Here is a 26,410-nt window from a genome sequence, read left to right as displayed (position 1 = left end):
GAATGGTGTGTATTTATCCCTGATGAGCAAGCCTGTGGCCAGGAAAAACTCCCTTAGATGTTATGACGAAGAAACCTTGAGAGGAACCAGACTCAAAAGGGGAACCCATCCTCATTTGGGTGACATCAAGAGTTTGATCATAAATCTTTCAACAATACAGAACACTGGAGAGTGAGAACTAACATGAGTACTGGAGTATAAGATTATTAGTAATAATCTTTCTACAGTCTTATACAGTCTTTATGGTTATAAAACTAGGAGCTACTGAGCTCAACATTTGTGATCATCACAGATCCAGCACCAGCTTCTCCATGCCAGAGCCTTTAAACACTCCAGGAGTTCCAATGTCAAAACTCCACACATGTAGTGGGATCCAATTGGCACTGGTACGTCCCTAGATGGTACGGGATGTTTGCGAGTTCGGCATCTACTTCTTAGGTCCAAAATCTTCATGAGGTGGACGTGACTTGAGCTGGCCAAACCTCAGGATGCCTCGGGATGGGGAGAGAAAGAGAAGCAGTGGAGAGAAATTAGACTTTTACCAGTCTTTCTAAAACATGGGTATCTGTACTGTGAAGGATGTGTGTACTTTTGCTAACTCTGCTGTTTTTCTAGTACTCCAGCTCTTAACTCATGCCCTAATCATATGTCTTTCTACTGTTTTCTTGTCTTTACCATATCATGTCTGTGATTTGATCGCTCTGATATTATCTGTGATCTTAGCCTGTGAAAACACCAGTATAAGGAGATCACATTCCCACCATTTTCTTCCCGAAGTACTGAATCAGGTGAAAGATTAGTAAGAGAACTGAACTGTGTATGAAGGGAGATCTACAGCAGCAAAGCTGTTTTAATGTTCTAGCTGTATGTTTAATAAAAGACCATGCTGGACTTCTTACTAGCAAGACAAAGACTATGACCAAAGATTTTTTTCTAGGAAATTCATTGACAGTGACTCATAGTGTAAGGCTTTAAGATCAAATTAGGCATTTGGAGTGTTATTAAGGATTAGATCATTGTGTTTAATAAGAAAAGGAAAATTTTTTTTCCATATATAATCTTTTTCCAAGTATGACCATTGACTATTCGAAACCCTTGATTTTAAGTAGTTTCAGTGTAGAGTGAATTGCGTAGTTTTGTTTAACTGAAAGAAGTAAGTATGGCTAGTAAGTATACCATTACAATAATACATCATTTACGATGCACAATTGAGCTGTAAGAATTTTTTTTTTTTTTTGGGATCTATTCAATGGTGCTCAAGGCACAAAGAAGGGGACACCCTGGACAGGGTTGCAATCCATTGCAGAACAAATCACACACTATGGATCATTCAGAAAAGCCAATCAGTTCTTCCCTAAAAGCAAACAGGAAATCCCTAAAGCATAGGGAGAGCATGCAACTCAATGCACACAGGGTGAACCCCTAACTCTGGAGGTATAAGTCAAATTACTAACCACTAAGCCATCATGCCCCTGTAATTTAAGTCTTATTTTATTTACAGGTTTTATTTAATATTATTTCAATTTATATCCTTACAGGTTTTCATTAAACTCTGGGAATTTGTCGTGTGAAAAATATAGCAATTCACATGACTCCATCCATCCATATATTTACACGTTCAGGGTAATGTCAGCCAGCTTAGTCGTACTCCAGTTATTTCTGCAAAAGTGGGGATTGCTACAGCACTTTCACACCACTTACTGAATGACAGATCTCACAACCTGCAAATGGCTTTACCCCAAGGACCAGAATGCTTGGAAATTACTTAACATATTTTTAGACCATAATCCAATCTTTTTAACATTTCCAAGGAAAATAAGGTCATGGAGCCTTGCATTAGGCACCGATTATCAAAATCAATTACTGGTGGAGTGGCAGGGTCTGTATAACATGGGACTCTGTTAATTGTATTATAAAATCACATTAAACATCCAAGCAATTTGTGATAGCAAAAACTCTTTTGGTTTGTTGGTATTGTATGGGAAGGAGATTTGTTTGCATCGCTTATGTGTACCAGGTTTAAGAAATCACAGCATGTTTTCAGCTTCTGTATAAGTTGTAGTAGTTATATCACCCTGCTGTGTCAGACTTTCTTAAAGAATGTAGACACATTAATTAGCGTACCGATTAATTACTCATTAGCACCAGCTCAAGCAATTTCATGCATTAAATGTCTGCTGACATTTTGTCTGTTTTGACCAAGCTATGATATCACTATAATTAAAAGAAGCACCGGGGCTACAATTCTGATCCTATATAAAATCTGTTATGTGTTAATGATGTGAAGAGTTATTGGTTCATATGGTTTAGAGCTGCCTTTTTAAATTCATTGTTGTATTCTGCAAAAAAAACTAATATATACACTGAACAAAATAATAAACTCAACACTTGTTTTTGCCCCCATTTTTCATGAGCTGAACTCAAAGATCTAAGACTTTTTCTATGTACACAAAAGGACTATTTCTTTCAATTTTTGTTCACAAATCTGTCTAAATCTGTGTTAGTGAGCACGTCTCCTCTGCCGAGAGAATCCATCCACCTCACAGGTGTGGCATATCAAGATGCTGATTAGACAGCATGATTATTGCACAGGTGTGCTTTAGGCTGCCACAATACAAGGCCACTCTAAAATGTGCAGTTTTATCACACAGCACAATGCACAGATGTCACAAGTTTTGAGGAAGCGTGCAATTGGCATGCTGACTGCAGGAATGTCCACCAGAGCTGGTGTCTGTGAATTCAATGTTCATTTCTCTTTCATAAGCCGTCTCCAAAAGCATTTCAGAGATTTCGGCAGTACATCCTACCGGTCTCCATCCGCAAACCACACCATCCAAGGACCTCCACATCCAGCAAACTGTCAGAATCCGTCTCAGGGAAACTCATCCGCATGCTCGTCGTCCTCATCAGGGTCTCAACCTGACTACAGTTTGTCATTGTATCCAATTTGAGTGTTCAAATTCTCACAATCGATGGCGTCTGGCACTTTGGAGAGGTGTTCTGTTCACCAATGAATCTCGTTTTTTACTGTACAGGGCAGATGGCAGACAGCATGGATGGCGTAGTGTGTGGGAGCGGTTTGCTGATGTCAACGTTGTGGATCGAGTGGCCCATGGTGGTGCTGGGGTTATGGTATGGGCAGGTGTATGTTATGGACAACAAACACAATCAACAATGGGCCTCAGGATCTCGTCACGGTATCTCTGGGCATTTTGAACCAAAGGGCATTTTGTATGCACAGAGATACATGTGACGAGATCCTGAGCCCCACTGATTTGCTATTCATCCACGACCATCACCACATGTGGCAGCATGATAATGCATAGACCCATGTTGCAAGGATCTGTACACAATTCCTGGAAGCTGAAAACATCCCAGTTCTTGCATGGCCATTGAGCATGTTTATGATACTCTGGATCGGCGTATACAACAGCGTGTTCCAGTTCCTGCCAATATCCAGCAACTTCACACAGCCATTGAAGAGGAGTGGACCAACATTCCACAGGCCACAATCAACAACCTGATCAACTCTATACGAAGGAGATGTGCTGCACTGTGTGAGGCAAATGGTGGTCAGACCAGATACTGACTGGTTTCGGACCCCCAATACAGTAAAACTGCACATTTTAGAATGGAATTTTATTGTGGCAGCCTAAAGCACACCTGTGCAATAATCATGCTGTCTAATCAGCATCTTGATCTGCCACACCTGTGAGGTGGATGGATTCTCTCGGCAGAGGAGACGTGCTCACTAACAGATTTAGACAGATTTGTTAACATATTTGAGAGAAATAGACATTTTGTGTACATAGAAAAAGTAGTCTTACATCTTTAAGTTCAGCTCATGAAAAATGGGGGCAAAAACAACACTGTTGCGTTTATAATTTTTTCAGTGTGTGTATATATATATATTCTTTTTTTTCTTTTTTCTGCACCAAACCACATTCGATTTTACCACCAGGTTTTACAGCCTGGACACGGCACAGACAAACCGTTCGACCGGAGGGCTTTCGGCCCGCTCCGCGCTCGCGCTTCGTCTCCAGCGCGCTTCTCACGCTGCATCTTCAAAAAGTCGGAGCCGCGGGTCACGTGCCTTTGGCGCGTGACGTCATTTCTCCGGATAAAAATGAGAAAGAGAAAGCCCCCCTATCCATTTTGAATGTCCGTGTTACAGAAACAGGACGTCGGCTCACGGCTTAACTGATCGGATAAAGCGGGACACCGCGGTGTGTGTGTGTGTGTGTGTGCGCGCACCGGGCTCGCGCGCGTTTTAGCTCGTCGGAACAGCACGGACGCTCGAGCGCGCTCTGAGCGGCGCGTTGAACGGAACAGGTGTCGATAGAGGAAAGAGAGAGAGAGAGAGAGAGAGAGGAAGGGAGCGCGTCTTGTACGCAACGCAACTCGAACCGAGAGCCATGGAGGGCTTGGTGAACGTCTCAGCGCCTCTCCATCATTTCTCCCATCAACCCAACATCAGCGCCCTCTGCCCCAACCTGAGCTCCGGTGGTGGCTGGAACGGGAGCGCGCTGGAGAACAGCACGTGTGAGCGACCCGCCGACGTGAACAAAGGATCGACCCCTGTCATCATCGCCATCGTCATCACCGCGCTTTACTCCATCGTGTGTGTGGTGGGGCTGGTGGGCAACGTGCTCGTCATGTATGTAATCATCAGGTAAGACCTGCCTGGATGGCGCTTTTGCCTCAGGTCAGTAGCACTTTCCTGACCATGACACCCCCATCCCACAAAAACAAACCAACAAACTAGACAACAAACTATCACACACACACACACACACACACACACACACACACACACACACATATTTATATGCATTTTTTTATTTGCATACTTTTATTGTAAAGGCATTTCAGTCAACTGTATAAACTGGTACTCTGACTTCTGAGATTCTACTTTACAGCTTCACATTTGGTCACACACTTAGAAAACGGGGAATTAATTAAGTTAATCAAGAGCAATTAAGATTTTTAAACTGATTTAAGGTGCATTAGTAAGAGGCGCTGCTCAATTTATTGATTCCACTGCTGAGAATTAAAAGGTGCCTGACATTTTAGTGATTTTCAGAACCTCATATATGATTTCACGGACGGTTAAAAGATGTTTATTGATATACAGTGTAAAGTACACTCTCAAGGAAAAACAAAAATACAAAGCTCAGTCTGTGAAGTTGTGCTTTAAAAGGTATGTCTTTGGTACATAGTGTACCCCACTGATTTTTCTCTGATTTTCTTCTGACAAATTAAATTGATAATAAAATGAAGTTTTCACCGAAATAATTCTCTACTGAAGTAGATGGCTGTATAATTCATAAGTATACCCTCTAATGTCAATATAAATTATAATTGTATTAAGAGTAATCATGTTGAACAGGGTAGATCTCTGATCATTTCAGAAATTCACTTCCAATGATATGCTTTAAAAAAGGTCTCAGACTTTGAGAGGTGTCACAGTTCAAAGTAAATATCAGATCAATTCTGCAGTCATCGAGACGGAGTAAAGGCTAAAAAAAAATATGAGATTAAATTGTTAGGAGGAAAAGATGGCTGCTCAAACATTGGAAATGCTTTTAACCTTCTTAGCAGTAATGTGAAATCCATTATAACAAAGTGGAGAAAATGTATTGCACAACACAGACACTACCTGGATCAAGTTTAATTGAGTGCGCAGGCAAGAGGAGCAATTTTCTGAGAGGTGTCCAAGAGTTCATTGAAAGGATTTACAGAGCTCACTGGCTGTAGAACATGTGCACACCTCAACAATATAATCAGCTCATTGCAGATCTGGCATGTATGAAAAATGGCCAGAAGGAAGCCACTTCCATGTTGAGACGAAATAAGAAGAATGTATGTTCTGATGAGACAAGAGTGGATCATCTCAATGTTTGGCACAAAACAAATAAAGCCACATACTCAGGAGACATACAGTATGGTGGTAGCTTCATTCCAAGAATAGCTTGTTCCCATAGGAAATATAAATGTTGGGGAGAACCTGTTCCAGTCAGACAGACATTTGCATTTAGGCTGAAAATATATATTCCACCAGGCCAAAGAGCCACAGCACAGGCCAAATTGTCAAGTCAAAGCCCAGACTTAAATCCAATTGGTAATTTGTTGAAAATTGCTGTCTTCCAGAATTCTTCATCCAACAATGCAAAATTTGCATTGCAGAACAGAAAAACATGCCAAAATCAAAAAGTGCAAAGCCTATAGAGACATATTTGAGACATCTTAAAACTTTAAATTAAGGATGAATACAGTTTTTCCCCCGTTTTAAAAACGAGAAACCGCGATAAACAGACGCCACCCTGAAAAAAAAAGGTCTTTAATGTATACAGTGCTGTACTGTATTAACATTTTACTTCATTTTACAATTAATAGTTATACTTTTATTAATACATTTTATTATTTCAACAATGCTCGATAAAAACAATTCCCTATAAGTTTTTTGGTCTATCCTTTTTTACTCTAGAGACCAGGAAAATCAGCTAAATAAATGAGTTATGTGGCAAATGCAATTCCACAATAAACTGGGGGCATAAACTGGGACTATAAGCCGCTACTTTTTTCCCACGTTTTGAACGCGGCTTAAACAACGAAGCGGGTTATTTATGAATTTTTCGTGGGTTTTACCCGGTTTCACAAACTTCAAGCCAAAAAAATGAACTCCATAACATTAGAACAATGAAATTTTCGAACCGAAACGAAAAAACGCACCTCACCTGTGTTCTAAGCTGCACTTTTTTAAACGCAGGATGATGCCAAAAGATAAACTCTTGAGAGAAATAGTTGTGAAAGGAAGGAGGAAGACTGTTTAGATACAAGCCGTTGTAACGTGTTGAGTCTGGGTGAAGGGAGAGCTCACTAACTCCAGTTGCAAAAGAAATCATTTAAGCACAGACAGGTTTCCAAAACTCATGCTATTTTATTTTTCTTGGCAACAGCGTTACGGGTTAGTCAAAGAAACTTAGAAATGAGCATCAGAAAATAATAAGGACATATTCCTCGGTCTTGCACACATGCAGTAATAGCGGAAAAATGCAGTGCCAGGCTTTTCCCAAAATACCGCTCTGGTCTTAAAGGAAGCGCAACATATTTCACCTGTTACACCGTGTGTAACATGTCTTTCGTTAAAGCCTGTGTAAAGTTTATTAGTTTCAGTGTAGACACCTGCGGCTTATAGACAGGTGCGCCTTATTTATGTTCAAAATAAAAATATTTGTAAAATTCAGTGGGTGCGCTTTATAGTCCGGAAATTACGGTAATTTGTATGTCCACACAGAGTGAAGTGTGTCTGTAGGCATGTTATATCCTTGAGCTTCAAACCCTTAATACTTTATCTAACTGGATGTACATACATCATTTACATTTGTGTCCAGGTTTACAGGTAAACAGTATTCAGTGATGTTCAGTATGTCTAAAAGAAACTCTAGAAGGTTTAAAGGGATTGTTGGCTTAAGGGGAACCTCTAAAGGTCCTTTGTGGAACTATACAACAAAGAGGTTTCTTTTGCGACATCAAAAGAAAAGGTAGATCCTCATGTAAAAGAGGATGACTGCACAATGTTGTTATTCTCAAAGCTGTTCAGGATCGATATTTACACAAGTGTTCAGTGGTATTCGGTGATGCTCCATTATACTGAGAACCATTCAGTGCAGTTCAATGAACTTTTGCATTGTTCACTGACTTTCCCTAATGTTATACATTAATTAGCAGTGAGTAGTGACGTGTAAATACAGCTGGCTGATTGTTTTTGTTAAGACGTTTGGGTTGTGTGCCTTAAACGAAAGACCAAAAAAAAGTGTTCTTGCAGGGTTGTAAATATAAATTCATGATGTCTATGTGACAGCTTGTGATGTTAGAAAGAGACCATACCAGCCACTGACTAAACACAGAAATAAATGATGCAGGGTGGTACAGCAGTTACTGTTTCCTCATTGCTCCCGGGTCCCCAGTTTGATCCTGGCCCTGGGTTACCATCAGCCACGAATTTCTCATGTTCTTTGTGTATGTCCTCTGTGTACCCTGTGTATTCTCCCATCTGTCAAAACCTGTGTACTGGCTGCACCCTAATGTAAATAAGTATGTGAGTGTGTATGTGTGTGTGCATGGCTTGTAATTGACTGGCTTCCAATTCAAAGTGTATTCCCACCTCATACCAAGTGTACCCAGGATACTCTCCAGCCCCTGGATTCATAATGAATAAAAAAAAAAAAGTGTTATCTCTAATTTATCATGGGATCACTACATTGATTCAAAGGTTATGAAAACACTTCAGCTGATGCAACCTGCGATGCTGTTGTACTCTGTGGCACACAAAACTGAAATTAGTTTTAAACTTGTAGATGTCTTGAATTTTATCATGTTTTTGCTGCTGATACTAATTCACATATTACAGTATCCCAGTCTCATTGTCCAGAGCCATACTGGTCAAGCTACCGATCAGTGACCTTATCTTAAACACACATCTTTATAGCACATGATGAACTACATTTGCTTTCTCTCTAAATGCTTCTTTTTTACAGCACATTTGGTTGAGGCACCCTGACTGTTTTTGGCCAGGAAATCTAGCTATGCTGTCTAAATAGCAAACATAGGTCAAGCCTGAAATTTATGATGACAGGTTAATCTGATAAAGGTCAGCTAAGACATTCAGTAGGAAATAGGCTTTTTATCATATGTCAGGATTTTATGAGCATTTATTAAGGGATAATACAACATTTCCCCAGAACTGCTGAATCATTCAGAGTGACTTATGTGTTTACCGAATGCTGAAGACAGTTCTTTAAAATTTTTTGGCAACAACCATGGTTATGAATAGTAAACTGTTGACCAGTTCAGTATTCTACAAAAAATATGGCTTTTCTTGTCATTTCATTTTCAAATGAGACAACATTTTTCCAGAACCCTGGTGCTACATTAAACAACATAGAGTTACATCACCCAACATAGAGCGACATAACAGAACCCAGAGCTAGGAAGTAAAGAAAATTGTCCTAGCCACATAAAGTGCATAGTGTGCAACCTAGTGCAAACAGTGCAAGACAAAAGACAATACAAGACTTTATAGGACAGATACACAAAACCAGTATACATAATGTATATGTGATACAGTACAATGTGCAAAAAAAAGAGGACTAAACAAAAATGTCGTTATAAACATAAACACGAAATGTTGAGCAAAACAGCAACAGCAGCAATCGAGATACTGTATGTAAACAGATTCTTGCTATGTGAAGGCATCTCAAAAAAATTTTAAAAGGAAAAGCATTTTGTGCAGCAGCAACTCAGCCTGCAGCTGCAAGCCACCTGTGATTATTAATGATTTAATTGCAGGGCGATGCAGGTTTACTGGCCTTTATTATATGCCTTTTAAATAGACCTAAGGGGCCAGGTAAATATGCACGGCCAATACAGGGCCATTTCAAGGCAATGTTTTTTTTCGTGTAATGGTGCTGTGCTGGATTCCTGCTGTTGTGAATCTCGAAGGTTATTTCCTCAACACTCTGCTTTTCTCATCCTACAGTAATAATCCAAACATTCAAACATTCAGCAAGCAATATATTGAAGAACAAAGAAGCTAAAAAGGTATGTTTTAATGATGAAAATAACGGGTTAGTAAATTTAATTTTCTTGCCAATATCTGGCCAAATCTTTGTATGTGAGATAACTCGCTTCTGACAATGAAGCTCCAAGTCAAGGAAATAAGCGTCATTAAAGAGGATTATTATTACTTAAGGACATAATAAATGTGCACTTTTTTATTTGGTTAGTGAGAAATATTATGGTTGAGTTTCGTTGTCAGTGGCATTTGTTTTACTGGCATTACATTTACAGCTATTTTATAGTATGTAGTATTTTGCAAAGTCAGAGGTAAACAACATTTGGTTTCTGAGTAAAGTGTGCTTCACAACAACCTAGGTGCAGCTAATAATTATAAACATTATATAAAAACTTGTTCAGCACTTATACCATTATAACTACACTTTATCTTCTAATGTAATAAAACGCTGCTTTAATAATCCATGAATCATACATTATAGGTTGGTTTTAGTGTCCAACATCAGTGACCTAACATTGTTTCATGAATACATTTACCCCTGTGAACTAAGACAAAAGTTTAAACGGAAGTTTCAGCTGATCATAAATAAGCATTTTTTAGGATCATCCATCACTATAGCACTCTGTCCTCTACACCTACTTCTCTCACCACATCCATAAACCTCTTCCTCGGCCTCCCACTTTTCCTCGTTTATCTTTATTATCAGTGATATATAACAATAAATAAAGATGTCATCTTGAAAGTACAAGCCTGTTATCTAAATAATAGATCAAAAGTATTTAAAAGATTAAAAATGATTATTCTGAGCAAATCATTAAAATGTCCTTAATATCATTCTGATAATAGCAATAGCATGTATGCTAGTTAATCCTTTTTTGTTAAAATGCTAACTGTATGTTCTAAAAACACTGAAATTGTTTTTCTCATTAAAAGCATTTTGCAGCCATTTCCAGCAAAAAAAACCTTGTAAAAAAAAACATAAATAAAACGAGAATGTTGCCTGTGGCAGATTAGAGATTGGTTCTGAATGGTATAATCAATGTTTACTTAAATTCAGTGTCAAAAACTGTCTTTGTGAAAATGAAGTCGCATTTACAAGACCTAAATAGCACCACAATTAGGGAAGCCCCCCTTTTAGGATTACTGTTACATTTTTTAGAAAGTTATCCACTGGCATACATCAGTCACATTAATCACAAGAAGCTATAAGTGAGGTTGTATTATGCCTATTACACACCATTAATTATTCAGACAGCAATTACCCCTTTCAGCTCAATACTCTGAAAATCGAAAGTTATTGCACAAGCATTCAGAAATTCCTATCAGTTGTCAGTGCCAACCTCTGCAGTGGATAATTGTGTTTAGCGTCTCATAGCTTTTAGCCCCCACAAATCAACATCTGGTGTTCAGGGGGACCCTTTTCACATCACAGATATGAGTGGGTCTGCACAAGCATTTGGAAAATCAATTTGTAGTGTGCAGAAAGGGAAACTGAAGAGAATTCTAATAGTGCCTGAGCTCTTTGTTGTCATGGAGAAGCTGGGAGAGCTGGCTCTTTTGCACCCAGTGTCCCCTCCTCCATCAGACATCAGGCCATGCTTTCTACAGTAATGAAGGGATGAAGAGAAACCATGCAATGAATATAGCACCAGTGCTCAAGCCATATGTGTTCAAGCCACAGAGCATTTTCAAGCCATGAGTGTGTTTGGTAGAACGATACAGGACAATTTTTAATGTGACTTTAATGGGATTCCTTTATAAATGGGGCTTACAGATGAGATTTGGAGGGCTGTAGGTCTTCCTGTGTGTTTCTTTCAATTTATTTTATTGCAGATTTTTTTGCTGACTAAGTGCTTCATTTTTAAAGGATGTTTGTTTTTGACAATGAATTTAATGTCCCTTTCCATTTGATATTGATTGTTCTGTCAATTGTAGCTTCAGCATTACCAGCAACAAATATGAGTTGCACGACTCTTTCTTTTCCGATGGAAAGCCGGTGACTAACGTGAGACACATCCCACTTGTATGCACAAGGAAACTGCTGGTGTTACTCCAAATCCAGGCTGGAGCTTTTGAATCCTGATTGCCAAGTGATTATTTAAATCAGAAAAAGAGCATAAGACAGCGTGTGATGCTTGAGGTCAAGGGTTCAAAGAAGTATTGTATGAGAAGTTAAGCTAATAAGATATGATCCCTTTACAAGCTTTTCTTTTGCTCAGCTTGGATCTGTTTTACATCTGGTGTTCATATCCACTATATGTGATCCATATATATATATATATATATATATATATATATATATATATATATATATATATATGTCTTTACTTTGATGAAGTTGTAATTTCTTGGCCAATGATTTTAAATCATCTCGTGTTTGGTGGATTCCTTTTGTTTTGTATGTAAAAAAAAAAAAACCTCACCAGTGTCACCAAGCTTCCACTGAGTATATTCATTGCTGGAGCTGCCCAGCAATGTAATATTGCTTTGTTGCTGATGATGATGACATCTTTGATATTCTTGTGCTATCGGATCAATCATTTTGCAAGACCAGTTATCAGTCCAGTCTGGGGAAATGTATGAAACTCACAGAAAAAAATTATCAAAGAAAAGGAATCTTATTTTAAGGCCAAAAATTTGATTTGTGTCATTTTAGCTTGGAAATTTGACTGTAGTCTCGTGTTTCATTTTCATTTCTCCATTTGCCTGACACTTCTATCCAAAGAAACTTTCAAGCCCAGCTGGTAGTCCAGGTGGCAGAGTCCCTGGCAGATACCTTAATCATTAAGTTTAATGAAGTGTAGGCTCCATTCACAACTAGCAAATTTCACAGATAGAATGGGTGTTTTGTGAACATTTGGTTGAAAAAGAGCTCAGTGGGGTTATTAATAATAGTAGATACAGATGTAGTGAAAACTTGCATGTACTGTGCATAATTGGTAATAATTGCAGGGTAGCACAAAAGGTTATAACTGCAGTCTTATTAGTAGTAATGAACTAATATTCAACTCCTCCACTTCTCCAGTGTTAATAGCAAGTGTTGCAGTACTTGGTGATCTTCCAACAAACTGCAGCAGGATTTTAGCTGTTTAATGCCCAAGTTCTGGATCAGGGCTTTTTGATATGTTCAGATTGATATGTTTGAAATTGGACCATAAGGTTATGGATTTGCTGCCAAAATATAAAGCTTGAATAAAATTGAATGGGCAGCGTGTAAAAGCCAGAAGGTTGTTTTGAGGACATTGACTCATAAAGGTTTTATGGCTGCTGTGTAAATACCACTGACCCACTGTAACCGATAGTATAGTGTATGTAATTATGTGAAAGTAATGTTCTTTGTTTTAAAGATTAAGGTTTTATCTAAATAATAAATCAAAGTATAAGAATAAAGATGAGGAGGTCGTGGTACTTTGGTCCAGATAGCATCGCAGCCAGGAAAGAAAGAGAACAAGTAATCCTTCTTTTTCTGACAAACTATATCCTTTGAGAGTTTGTTTACTAATACAATAAGCTGCTTCTGTGTATTTTTGCTGAGTGTGCATTTATTTTGTTTAACAAGACATACTTTTAGCAGTTAGCTCAGCAAGAGCGAAGTTATAAATCTCAATGCTCTTGGGGTCTAATGCATTGTTTGGGGCAGTATTTTTCAGCTTAAGCATCATTAATGATGTTTTCACAGTTTTTTAATGAACATAGACTTCCACTCTCGTTATTATCCATAGACTTTATGATACCTGAACAGACAGGTTTTACTGTGCTTTCTTTTTTTTTTTTTTTTAGAAGCTCAACAACAATACATTACTGAATAAAATGTTTTAACTTTTGCACATTTCTTAAGCTTTGCCAAAGGTTTTTGTTTTAGGACTTTAGTTTAGCTTTTCTAAAGCTTTCTTATCCTGGTGCTGACGTCTGACTTGTCGTATGAATTGCTTTCAAACTGGACACAGGGAGCTTTATTTAATGATATTATGAGGCCTTTCTGAAAAACAGACGTAGATCATTATGTCACCTTGAGTTATGTCATCAGTAATGTCTGCCATTTACCTAATCCACAGAAGTAATATAACTAAGTTCTTGGGTAGAGTACATAATATGGAAGGTGCATGCATTTTTAGACAGACAGACAACATTATTTGGCTAATTTGAAATGTAAGGAAGATACTATAAAAATATGATAAAGGAAATACTGTGCTTGTAGGAAATTTCATTTTTTTCTGTCCTAAAATGATTTATAATACATGTGAATGGGGAAAATGTATACTGTGAATTTGATTTATGTGATTTTAATTCACACAACTAACGTATAGTGTATTTACCCTGCCAGTGACCCAATCGGTTGACCAAACTTTTTTTTTTCTTTTCCTATTGCTCTATATAGTCTTTTCTTCCAGGTAATGCTAATGTTTACTTTAATTATTAATTACTTAAATTAGATGAATTAGTCGCATTTGCTACTTATTTCTCCTGCCTAATTCCAGCTCTTTGTTTTGCTCAATTGCTTTGTTGAGATTTTTCCCTCTGTATGTCGGTGCAGATTTAGGTACAAGGTGACAATCTTAGATCAGGATGATACAATAAATTTTATTTTAACTGCCTGACAGCAAAACTAAAAGACTTGAGCAATGCAATATATCACAAGGTCTCAGTGGCTTAATATGAGTGATCTTGGTCAAACTAACTACACTCTGCCAACGTTTTTCCCCAGATTTGTAATGCTTTACTGTGTCCGTGCTGTGTTTATTCCAAATAATAAACAATGTTAACTGTGCATATGAGTACAATATAAAATATGCATTAAAAAGAATTTACATTTAGATTTTACAATTGTGGCATTTAGCAGACGCCCTTATCCAGAGCGACGTACAAAAGTGCTTTGAGTCTCTAGCAATGAGGAAATCTACACTGGTACGCAAACTTAATATAAATATAACTCTGTCCTTTTAAATTATACATTGCCTGGACACTTGGACTTTATGTGTACTTTTAGTATTCCCACCAAGACCTTTTGTTTGAGCAGGAAAAACTATACAATCCACCTTTAGTAAATTCAGCATATCTGTGGCTGCTATCTTCTAATGTCCTGTTATGGAAGTGTAAGTAAAGCTTATTTGAATAGGGTAGCCCCAAGCCACATGCAATCTGGGAGGCATTTCACTTAGTGTAATCGATGAAATAATTAGACTGTAAGATTTTATGACATATACTGTGCAAATCTACAGTTTGGTTTAGAAAGAAATCAACCTCAGCATTGTACTTTACTGCTACTTTATTCCTTTCTATGTATTTTACTGTCAACCATGAATGATGATCTTGTGCTTGGTCTGACGAAACAGCAAAAACAAAATTAGACATTTGCTAACAGCAAATCAGTTTTGATTCCAAATAATAATAATAATAAAAAAGGGAGCTTAGCCTTGTTGGTCAATTCACAATAGATAACCTACAGCAAGTTTTTTTTGTATTGTGCTCTGACCGGCAATTGACTTGACCTCTACATTTGTGTTGAAATTATTTTATGTTGCATGGTGCTGGTCATGTGGTTAACAGAATTGTTAGATGCAACAGCTGTTATTATTGAGCACATGTACGCTGAGCCTAAATATCAGCATTATGCATCAGTCATTTCTTAGATCCTTTTACACAGAGCTGGTGCAGGTTCTAATTAGCAAGGCAGTATACGGTTCACAGAATGACAGTAACATATTTTACTTCCACTCCCACTTTTAAAGATAGTTAGAGGGGGCATGGAAATCGACAATAGGATAATTCTACTCTTATGTAATCCCTGGTCATGCTGTCACAATGATTCAGAGAAAACTATGAATATAAAATTCTAATTGCAGAAATAAATAGGCAACTCTTGACATTTTCATCTTGTTTTGCCTGATTAGGTGTGAAATCCATTTCAGGTGCACTTCCACAATTATAAACCGATTATTTCTGCACCAGTCGGAGAAACTGGCCTCCATTTAAAAATGACAAAATAACATAATTCATGTTTTTTGGAATCATTTTCCTTGTCTAAAATAATCAACAATATATCAAAGCATAATAATGATAATTCACCACTAAGTCAATGAGTCTTTTAAGCATTATCATTAGAAAAAACATTTAATAAAAGTGTGTGTGTATGCAGAGTGTTGTAGTTTCTACTAGGCTCCGGTTCTGTTTTCACCCTTCCTAATCAGCAGGATATAACATCTGGATCGCGCCACAGGAGAGCAACATATTTAGTTTATGATGACCAGGAATGCACGATGAACTATTTAAATTGCACTATATGTTAGATTCAAGGTCATGCCAAGTACCTTGTACACTTTTTGCCTTAATCTAGATGAATTAACCTGAAGCATGATTTACTTATGACTCATTACTTACAACGAAATACAGATCGAGAAACAATTGCATGAATCACTCTGGCGCATTGCTTGAATTTACTGTAATATTTGTATTTTAATTAAGCAGATTTTAAAGGTTAAAGAGTATATATTTAGATCCCTTAATCTTCATAGCATGAGGCTATGATGCAGATTTAATGTGCCTTAATGGCACAGCCATAAATGTTAATCCATTTGCAAGTGTGTTTAGTGCTCAATAAAATATAGATAAATAAGGAAAATCTGTGTTTTATTACTAATCAATGTTCCATCCGTGACATTAACTGAAATTTCAGGGAAAGGAAGTTTGTCTCGATAGACTACACACATCAATGGGTGGTCACTGATGTGAACATGTTGACATGGTAATGTGGCAACTACAAAAAGCGTGTGTGTGTGTGTGTGTGCGTGTGTGTGTATGGCCTTTACTTCACTGGCAATGTGCCATAACAAAATGTATGGCAAATGGGTTCCATCAATGTTTAACACCAATTTGGTAGGAATGATGCCTAAATCCACTCCGAATCCAATCTAATCCAAAACTATACCCACTGTCACTCACCTCATCCTGAGCTTTTTATACAAATCTGAAATGTAAAAACTAGTTGGTTTGTGAGTAGTCTTACAAACTTGCACTTGAGATCCTGTTAGTTTGACAGTACTGAGATGACAGTATGGCAGAATTTATGAGTATTTATAATAAAAAATACTCATATATTAAATCTCATATTTCACACAATACAAGATACATATTACTAATGTGGTCGTTTATTAAACACCAATTCTTTATTTAGTGCTCAAATTTATTATTTTTATTAATATGACTAAAGAAAAAAAATGTTTAGGGTGAAATCAAGACAAAAGATACATTTTTAAAATTGAAGTAAAAACTCAAGATTAAGCAATTTTGCAGTTATTAAGTAAATTGTAAACTTATGATATTCCTAATATATCAGAAAAATTGTATTTCATTTGTCACAATACTGATAATAGATTGTCATATTACCTAGCATAACATGACATGCAAAGTGGATTTCAATGTAGTAATATTAATGCTATATAAATATATAAATGCTACAGTTACGATTCCACTGTGCTGCAGACTCAGGGCATTGACCATGGCCTAGAAATTATTCATCATTGTTTGTATTGTAAAGTATGATGCCCCAAGCCCTCACCTCTTATTTTATTCATGCTAAGCATGAACTGTAATTATCCTTCCCAAAGTTCATTTATTTTAGCAGACTGCCTACTGTTTTAAAACAATGTGCCAGAAAAATTGGATTAATTGACTGTTCAGCTTAAATCAAATGAAAGATGGAAAAGTCAGGGCATAGCAATATAAGACCCTCTCTTAACCCAAATCTACACTGTCCTATGGACTATATGGAGTTTTTTATGATGAACTTCCTTTATTTCATGTACTTTGGTCTTAAATATTTGCATGCAGTATCTTTTTTTTGTTCTTTAAACAACCTTTCCGTCATGACTAATATGTACCTCTGTTATTCCTGGTCAACTTTAATTGTGTTTTAGTTGTGTTACGTGTAATCATGTTTGTATTAGACTATGTCTTACCCATATGCGTATTACTTAATTAATCCAACTGGACAATCACTGCACTATTATTTCACTTTCTGTCAGCCAATGTGCTCTGTCTTCTCTGTGTAATGTCTTAATCATTCAGTGGTGTTGTAGTTATGTTTGTATTAGTATGTATATGTCTTGTTCAGTACAATAAGGCTGTGCAGTACCTGTGTGCACTGTTGGTTTTCTCTGAAACAGAAAAAAATTCCTTCTATGCTCAGGCATACTTGGCGAATAAAGCCGATTCTGATACTGATTTTGAATCAAAACATTTTTTTCACTTCAGTGTCAAGGTATTTTACCTCAACTATTCTATGTATGAGATGTTCACAAATGTTCATATTATCTGACGTGTGTGTTTGAATGAACAATAAAAAAACAACATACGTTCCAGGGGTTTACGTTCCAGACCCCCTCAACAATAGGGGAAAAAGTGGCAACCTAATATGTATACAGTACAGTATACAGAATACCTGTATATCTTGAAGCTTTATAAACCGTCACGAATTAAGTGTGCAGTACTAATGAGGATGAACGTGATGATGATGAAATAAATGTACTGCATACCCAAGAAGAGCATTACTTCTGAAAGCTTAATTTTTTTAGGCTAGAAAATGCTTATTTTACCGCAGAAATAATTCAAATAACTTTTAACAATACTACCTATATACCACCTATATACCGCAAAATCCCGCAATACAGAGAAAAATCCACAATACAAAATTCGATATCATCTGAACCGCAATGCTGTACAATATTTAAACCAGCAGACTCTGTATTCGGACTCCAATGCCTACCAATGTCTCACACTAAAGTGCCATAGAGAAGCTTAATCATTATAATTTGCCGGTGTTAGTGATCTCTCACATTGCTATTGTTTTGAATAAGTGCCAAGCTCTGGCATAGGCACAACGAGTGTCTGGATAAGCTTTCACACCAATCGGTCCTTTGTTAGTATTAACTTCCATTAGTAAAAATAGATTTGCTGGTGACAGATTTCATGTCTTATTCTTCCTCAGGACACTGTTTCATGGGTTATTAAACATTTTGAAGCCAGCCCTTTAACTGCTAAATAAACTGCACACCTCCTGAGTATAGATTTATTTCAGGAACAAAATCCAATTAATTATTACACCCATTATTCAGACGTGGACACTGCTATTCTGTCTTTTTATTACAGCCCTAAAGCTTTTTTTTAATTACTGAACTTTCCACTGACAGAACACATTAGGCCAAGGTCTACATTATTTATCTGCATACTTGCTTTTGAGTTATTGAGTTTGGAAATTGAACCAGTTTTAGAAACCAATTTTATATTTGTGGATTGGGATCTCCACCAATTGAAAAAAATTGTAAATAACTAAAATAAAACAACCCTCTGGCAAAGCCTGGAGGTCCCCAAACCTTACTTCAACCACCACTGGCATTGTTCTGAAAATTTTCCAAGCTCTGGCATAGAAAGACAGAAGCAAATAGAGTGTCTGGAAAAGCTTTCATGTATTGATTCCCAGTGCTGAGATGGAATTGACCTGTGAATGATTCAGCCACAGACAGACACCACCGTTTTCATCCTGCATGTAAATGTTGATTATATAATCTTAAATTAGACATATGTTTGTTCGACTTCTCCAGATTACATTGTCTTAACTCATTGTAGAGGCCTCATCCTTTTCCTCTAGTCGGTCTAATGACTTAATTCAATGGAGCAACTGTCATATTGAAGAATAGAAGCTCTTGACTCTATTGTAGTGGCACTTCTTATTCGCTCTTGTTTCTTCTTTGTTTCATAGAATCCAGCAGCAGTTTGTGATGCCTTTAAATGCGTCACGTTGACTAAGTACTCGCCTTAGCGGAACAGACGTTGTTTTTCAAACAATGTTGCTTTTCTGTTACAGTAGATGCATTTTTATTCAAGATTAGTCACAAGCATTTCTGACGTTTCTGTCAAAGTCATTCACTTGAACAACACTCAGCTGCTATTGTGTGAAAACGATGTGCAACTTAAGGGCACATCACAGAAGTGCGACGTCTCTAGTGACCTCAACGGATATATTTCGTTATCCGTTTTTGAAATTTTTAAACAAATATATTTAAAGAGGATGCATCAATGAACAGAATCCAAAGAGACAAAGGCTATTCTGGTGTTCCCTAGCAACAAGCTAATCCTGAGGTTTTGTAATAGAAGTGAAAGCCGGTATCTCTGTGATAACAAATCCTGCTTCACCTGATCACTAGGTTTGGTTTGTGCTTCATCTGTCATCACAATGGTTTCCTATTTCAGTTTCCACATAATCAAACCATGCAGTCATAGTATTTGAAAGAGAAGGAGGCTAAAATGAAATGAAATACAATAAAATGTTGAGCTGTAGTGAACCCATTGTTTTTAATGCCCTGATACAGTAAAGATGCCAGCGAAACACCATCTGTTTGCAGCTGCTCGAGTGAAAGACAGATGCTGAAATTTCCAAATGAGAATGCTCTAAGCTAATATGGCAGTCATGAGCAATCTGTTTTAATGGGTTTCCAGAAACCATCTAAAAACCATGAAGATTGACACCGTATATTGGTGATTAGAAGCTCTGTTCGAGCTCTGTTCAGTCACAAGGCTGAGTAAGTGCAAGTGGAGTAATTGATCCTTGGACACTGGTACAATTAGAAACAAAACCCTGGGGAGAAAAAATAATCATTTATTCGGTGTAATAAGGATTTGGAGGAATCATTAACCATCAGTAATAGGTGATATCCTGCATTATTACAGAGTTGTGCTACACTGCAAATGAGTGAATAAGCAGGTTCTTTAGCAAATGTATGTTGTGGCCTTTTACTATTAGACTTTTTATTTATTTATTTGATTTTATTTATTCATCTTTTTTATGTTATTTAATTTGTTTTTTTTATTTTTATAGAAGTGTGCATTAGGCATGAGTTCCTGAAGAATGCACCAAAAAAAGTTAGGGATTGTGGGACAAAGAAAAACTATGCTGCACAATGCATTTTACAACATTCAGTCATTCATGTTTAGTAAAGACAGTGGTACTTCAGTGGTTAAGGATGAGTTAGTGATCAGAAGGTAAGGGGATCACGCCCCAGCACTACTACACACTGTTGGTTTCTTATGGAAGGCCCTTAACTGAGGTGAAAAACATCTGGGGTGAAAAAAGTGATCTATCTATATTTAGTAACTTAGTATAACTACTTTTGCACTACATATCATAGGAAAATCATATTGTTTTAAATTATTGTTGCTAACCATTACATTATTCATAGTCACCCATGGATATTTTAGCTAAACACTTCTGAATTGTTCCAAAGCATTGTCAATTCATTGGTATATTCATAAGACATTTTTAAAAAGCAGCTCATTAACAGGTGCTTTATCTGCATACATTTATAGTTCTGTGTGTATACAGAGGTTAAAGCTGTAAAATATCAACTTACATAAAGTATACATCCAATCATCCAAGGTATTTTTTGTCTGACATTTACAATAATAATGGATTGTCATCATTGCTTTATGGCTATTAGATCCTCTTCAGTGCATACATTAATAATAAAAACATGCAGCTATTTATCAAGTGCAAATGCATTGCATAGTCAGGAGCTTTAGTGTCATAGATATTATAGATATAATGGGTAATTGATATTTCTCTTTTAATACTTGTATAGTGGTGATGTTCCCTCCAATTTATTTTCTGATTTTGATGAGTGAGCACAGTTGGGTGTTTGGTGTCCCACTGGGATTTGAATGCTTGTGAGAATGGCTATGTGAATTAGATCTTAACAAATTAAAATGAAAATTAATTAATTAAAAAATTTACTTCAGCTCTGGAGCACCTTGATGTCAACGACCTTCACGCGCTAAATCCTGTGTGTGCATCACACAGCGCGGTGTCTATCTGTGCTATGTCATCTGTGACGTTCAGCTAAACAACGTAGGCTCGTTCATCAGTTGCGTCTGCATCTGCAGACATTGTTATGTTGGAAACACACACCAGCCAGATTTTTGTTTACATCCAGCTGGTGTGCCTGGAATGAAGTCAAGGTTATATTATATCTCTGCTTCAGCAAGAGTCAAATTTTGGTGCTTCAAACGGCAAACCCCGGCTTTTTTCCAAATAATGGTTTAATCTGCAATAATCGCCACTGGAAATGCGGTCGGTCAGCTCTACTGGATGCCTAAGCACCAGGATGGCTTATTATCACTTTGTTAACTGCTTGGAAAAAAAAACTAAAAACAGAAATAAATTCACTAATCCATCATTAGCTTTTTGTATATTTTATAGGCTTTAAAAGCTTTTTCACAAATTCTACTGATATAAATAAGTTCATAAAAGCACATTGCATCCTTCTTCATTGAGCAATTCACTGTCTAAGCTCATTAGCATAAAATGCGTTCAGATAGCAAATTATTTTTCCTGCACAGAAACCAGGCGCTATGCTTATGAATTATGCATTATTCTCATTAAGTACCTATTTTCATAGACACTGGAAAGCACTTAAAATCTCATTTTGATAGTCCAGAACTGTCCTCTTTAAAGCGGCAAATAACTTTCCTGATTAGAGAATCTTTCAGTTGAGAATTTTATGCATAAACCTTTCCCATCCTTTGAAATGAAAATATTTGAAATGCATTTCAGATGCCACTCCTTCTAAATTGCAAAGGCTTTCATATATAAAATGACAAAAGGAAATCACAAGCAGCTTTGTGTACTTTGTGTCCTCTGGTACACTTGGTAGTATTTAAATTGGGCGATTATTATCTGAGACGAGATGAGACTTTTTATGGCACGCCGAAAGCGGCTGAATTGAATCTGCCGAAATGGCCATTTCCATGCACAATAGAATGTGTCCTATTAAAATGCACAGCTCTTCCTCACCTCAGGTTTCAACTCTCATGGTTTCAATGCCTCCAGATTACTTTAAAGACCTGTAATATTATCTGCATTTTTCATTCGTTCATATATGAGAAGCCTGAGAGACGAGGTGATTTGAAGATGCCTAATTATGATGAGAGCTCTGTAAGTCAGGGAGAAGAATGAATTAAGAGGTTGGGATTTAACTACAGAAGTTTCAAGTACTGTATAGGCATTAAATCTGAGGCTTTCCAAATTACTATCCTTATTAAAAAGGGTACAGATGACTTCCAGAATTAAATGAATGTATAACATTTGCATAAATCATATAGGAGTGCAAGTGCTTCAATTATTCATACCAATACCAGTGACCAGATTTGGACATGAAGTAAATGGAAGACCACAGCTGTAGGATATTTGTTTGTACCTAACAGCAAACATTTCTAATAGGTTTGACAATTTTTAACTGACTAACTCTATTTCTCAAAATACATTATATGGACAAAGATTTGTGGAAACCCTGCAATAGAATTTGTGTAATTCTTTTAACATCTCATATCACATTTATTCCACAGAGTTTGAAATGTGGCCATTGAGATTTGTGCTCATTCAGCCACAAGGGTGTTGGTAAAGTCAAGCACTGATGTAGGGTGAATATGCCTGGGGTTCAGTCAGCGTTCCAGTTCATCCCAAAGGTGTTCAATTGAGGCCAGCGCTAAGAAATTGGCCACTCAAGATCTTTTACTCCAATCCATATAAACCATATCTTCATGGGGCTGGCTTTGTGCACAGGGGCATTGTCATTAATAGGTTTAAAGACCTCCTCCAACTTTGTGGTACCATTTCGGCAAAGAACCACATTTGGCTGATAAAGTCAAGTATTCAAATATATTTGTGCATATAGTCTATGAACGTTAAAACCTGTTCAGTATTGTGTTTGCATTTAGTTACATAACTTTACTCTATCTATCATTCCAATCCAGCTGTTCTATTGTTATTTTCACTACCATTTATTCTGTAAGAGTGTTTCCCTGTTATATCATTTTCTACCATGAATTACATTTTGGCAAAAATGAATAGAAATTTAATACAGCACTTCTGTACAATCTAATTCTATTCACCTACAGATACACCAAAATGAAGACTGCAACAAACATCTACATCTTTAACCTGGCACTTGCAGATGCCTTGGCTACCAGTACCCTCCCCTTCCAAAGTGTGAACTATCTCATGGGCACCTGGCCTTTTGGGGACATCCTGTGCAAAATCATCATGTCGATTGACTATTACAACATGTTTACCAGCATCTTTACGTTGACCACTATGAGCGTAGACCGCTACATTGCCGTGTGCCATCCAGTGAAAGCTTTGGACTTCAGGACCCCACGCAATGCCAAGATCGTAAACGTCTGCAACTGGATCCTGTCATCTGCTATTGGCCTGCCAGTCATGATAATGGCTTCAACTATCACTACACTCGATTACCACAGCAGCGGTATGTGTGTTAAACTCTCATGTAATTCAGATACCTTATGTAAATGTATTAGTTTTTTTTACTAACGGATGAGGGGAAGATTTAGATTTAAGCCAAATAATAGACTGAATGCAGTGGATAAAGTAAATATAATAGAGATAAAAACCCTTTTATTTGAGATCATGTTTGGGAATAAAGATATGAGTATAGTGAAAGTGTTGCCTCTTTAGTTGACAGCTTAGTATAAAAAATGGCAAGTTTAAAGCACTACATCTGTATATGCCAAGTATCTAATTGAACTTATTCATCCTGCTGTCACTGTGTATGAATTATAAGAATGCATGAAATTTAGTTTGAGTCATCTTTCAGGGAAGATTGCATACATAATCACCCTTGAGCTTTTCCACATTTTTGAGTGTTACAAAAAATGTTTTAGGATTACATGCATGACTCTACAAAATAGACAGAGTGAAATGGGAAATATAAAAATCTATACATTTTGTTAAATAAAATTCATACCAATGGGCTATAAAAACCACTCTTGGACGAAGTTCTGTAAAATTGTACATCTGACCATAGCACCTACATGAGTTTTTTTTTCCAAAACAAAAAGTTAATGGTACACTGAATGTCTTTATATGCTGAAGTATTACAATTTCCCGTATCTGAACCTAAGAAGCCCAAACCTGTTCCACCATGTAAATGCCCCTGTAAAAAAAGCAAGCTCAGTAAAGACATGATTCTTCTAATTTACAATAACATAAGTGGACTTTATCTCTGACCGTAACCACAATGAACACCTTTGAGATGAATCAGAACACCAGCTGAAAGCCTTTTCGCCTGACACCTGTGCAATTCCAGAATTCCAACAGCCACAATTGAAATTCTTGTATAAAGCCTAGTTAGTTTAATGATCAAGTGTCCATATCCTTCAGGACTTGTAGTATACAAACATTGAATTATTGATGTTGTTATAGTTGTTGTTAAGGTATTCAATTCGCTATATACTAAACTAAAATGTGGACCCAATTCATGCCAACAAATTGCCTTAGAGCCATTATTATTTTAGAATTTGTCACATTTGAGATATGTTGTATTTAATCTTGTTTCAGTGTCCCATGTCTTTTTTCTTTCCCTTTATTGAAACAGGCATAGTTGACTGCACTCTTGTGTTCCCTCACCCATCCTGGTACTGGGAGAACTTGCTAAAGATCTGTGTTTTCATCTTTGCCTTCATAATGCCTGTGTTGATTATCACTGTGTGCTACGGCCTGATGATCCTGCGCCTAAAGAGTGTCCGCATGCTGTCTGGCTCCAAGGAGAAGGACCGCAACCTGCGACGCATCACGCGCATGGTGTTAGTGGTAGTGGCTGTCTTCATCGTGTGTTGGACCCCATTCACATCTTTGTGATCATCAAGGCCCTGGTGACCATACCCAACTCTCTACTGCAGACCATCACCTGGCACTTCTGCATCGCCTTGGGTTACACCAACAGCTGTCTCAACCCAGTGCTCTACGCCTTCCTGGACGAGAACTTCAAGCGATGTTTTCGTGAGTTCTGCATACCCAGTCCGTCAGTGCTGGACCTGCAGAACTCGATGCGCTCAACGCGCACCCGCAACCCACAGCGCGACGCTCAATCCAGTCCCACAGTAGACCGAACCAACCGGCAGGTATGACTAGCAGTGGAGATGTCATCACTGGATTTGCGCTGCCAGCCCAGTGTTGACATCAACTCAGAACTCACACAAGTCACCACAGGTCTCTGAGCCGTGGATGGAACTACCGGTCCGCTGTGATGGTCATGGAAATCTCCCATAACCAATCTAGATTTATTCTTAAAAACAAAATTTAATATGATAGAAGTAGTGTGACTTTACAGTTTGAATGTGCACCACTCAAGCTGAATTTAGCTTCTTAGAGGTATAGTTTACCAAGAGGAATCGTTACATGAACACAATAAAAATCAATGAAGTCAGTAGCTCAGAATTGCTTGCGCATGTTGTCCATTAGGCCAATTCTGGTTTATAGGCCAACATAGGCTGTATAATAAACATTGCCTTTATGCTTTCCTTCAATTTCTCTTACTGTTTGTGACTGCACAATCAGAAAATGACTTTTCTGAAAAGAAATAGTTTCTTTTCTAATTTCTTTAATACTGTAAATATTGTAAATAATATTTTCCTAAGCAAAATCAGTGCTTTATATTTGTTAAAATGTGCCATTTGATTGAATTAAAAATCAATATTTATAAACATATATATATATATATATATATATATATATATATATATATATATATATATATATATATATATATATATATATATATATATACACAGTACAGACCAAAAGTTTGGACACACCTTCTCATTCAAAGAGTTTTCTTTATTTTTCATGACTATGAAGGCATCAAAACTATGAATTAACACATGTGGAATTATATACATAACAAAAAAGTGTGAAACAACTGAAAAATGTCATATTGTAGGTTCTTCAAAGTAGCCACCTTTTGCTTTGATTACTGCTTTGCACACTCT

General features: G+C 37.1%; 1 protein-coding gene across 1 annotated transcript; it reads left to right on the top strand.

Annotated features, from left to right (window-relative positions):
• The first annotated feature begins 3,878 nt into the window (after positions 1-3,878).
• oprm1 (opioid receptor, mu 1) lies at positions 3,879-26,102 on the top strand. The gene is given in 4 exon segments (XM_046838331.1): positions 3,879-4,672; positions 23,522-23,889; positions 25,018-25,263; positions 25,266-26,102. Coding segments are annotated over 4 exon segments (1,155 nt in total). The 5' UTR covers positions 3,879-4,415; the 3' UTR covers positions 25,550-26,102.
• The last annotated feature ends 308 nt before the right edge of the window (positions 26,103-26,410 follow it).

The sequence above is a fragment of the Silurus meridionalis genome, chromosome 2 (genome assembly GCF_014805685.1).
Source record: "Silurus meridionalis isolate SWU-2019-XX chromosome 2, ASM1480568v1, whole genome shotgun sequence".
Taxonomy (NCBI): Eukaryota; Metazoa; Chordata; class Actinopteri; order Siluriformes; family Siluridae; genus Silurus; species Silurus meridionalis.
Note: the sequence above shows the minus strand (reverse complement) of the source record. Positions and strands in the feature narration are given on the sequence as shown.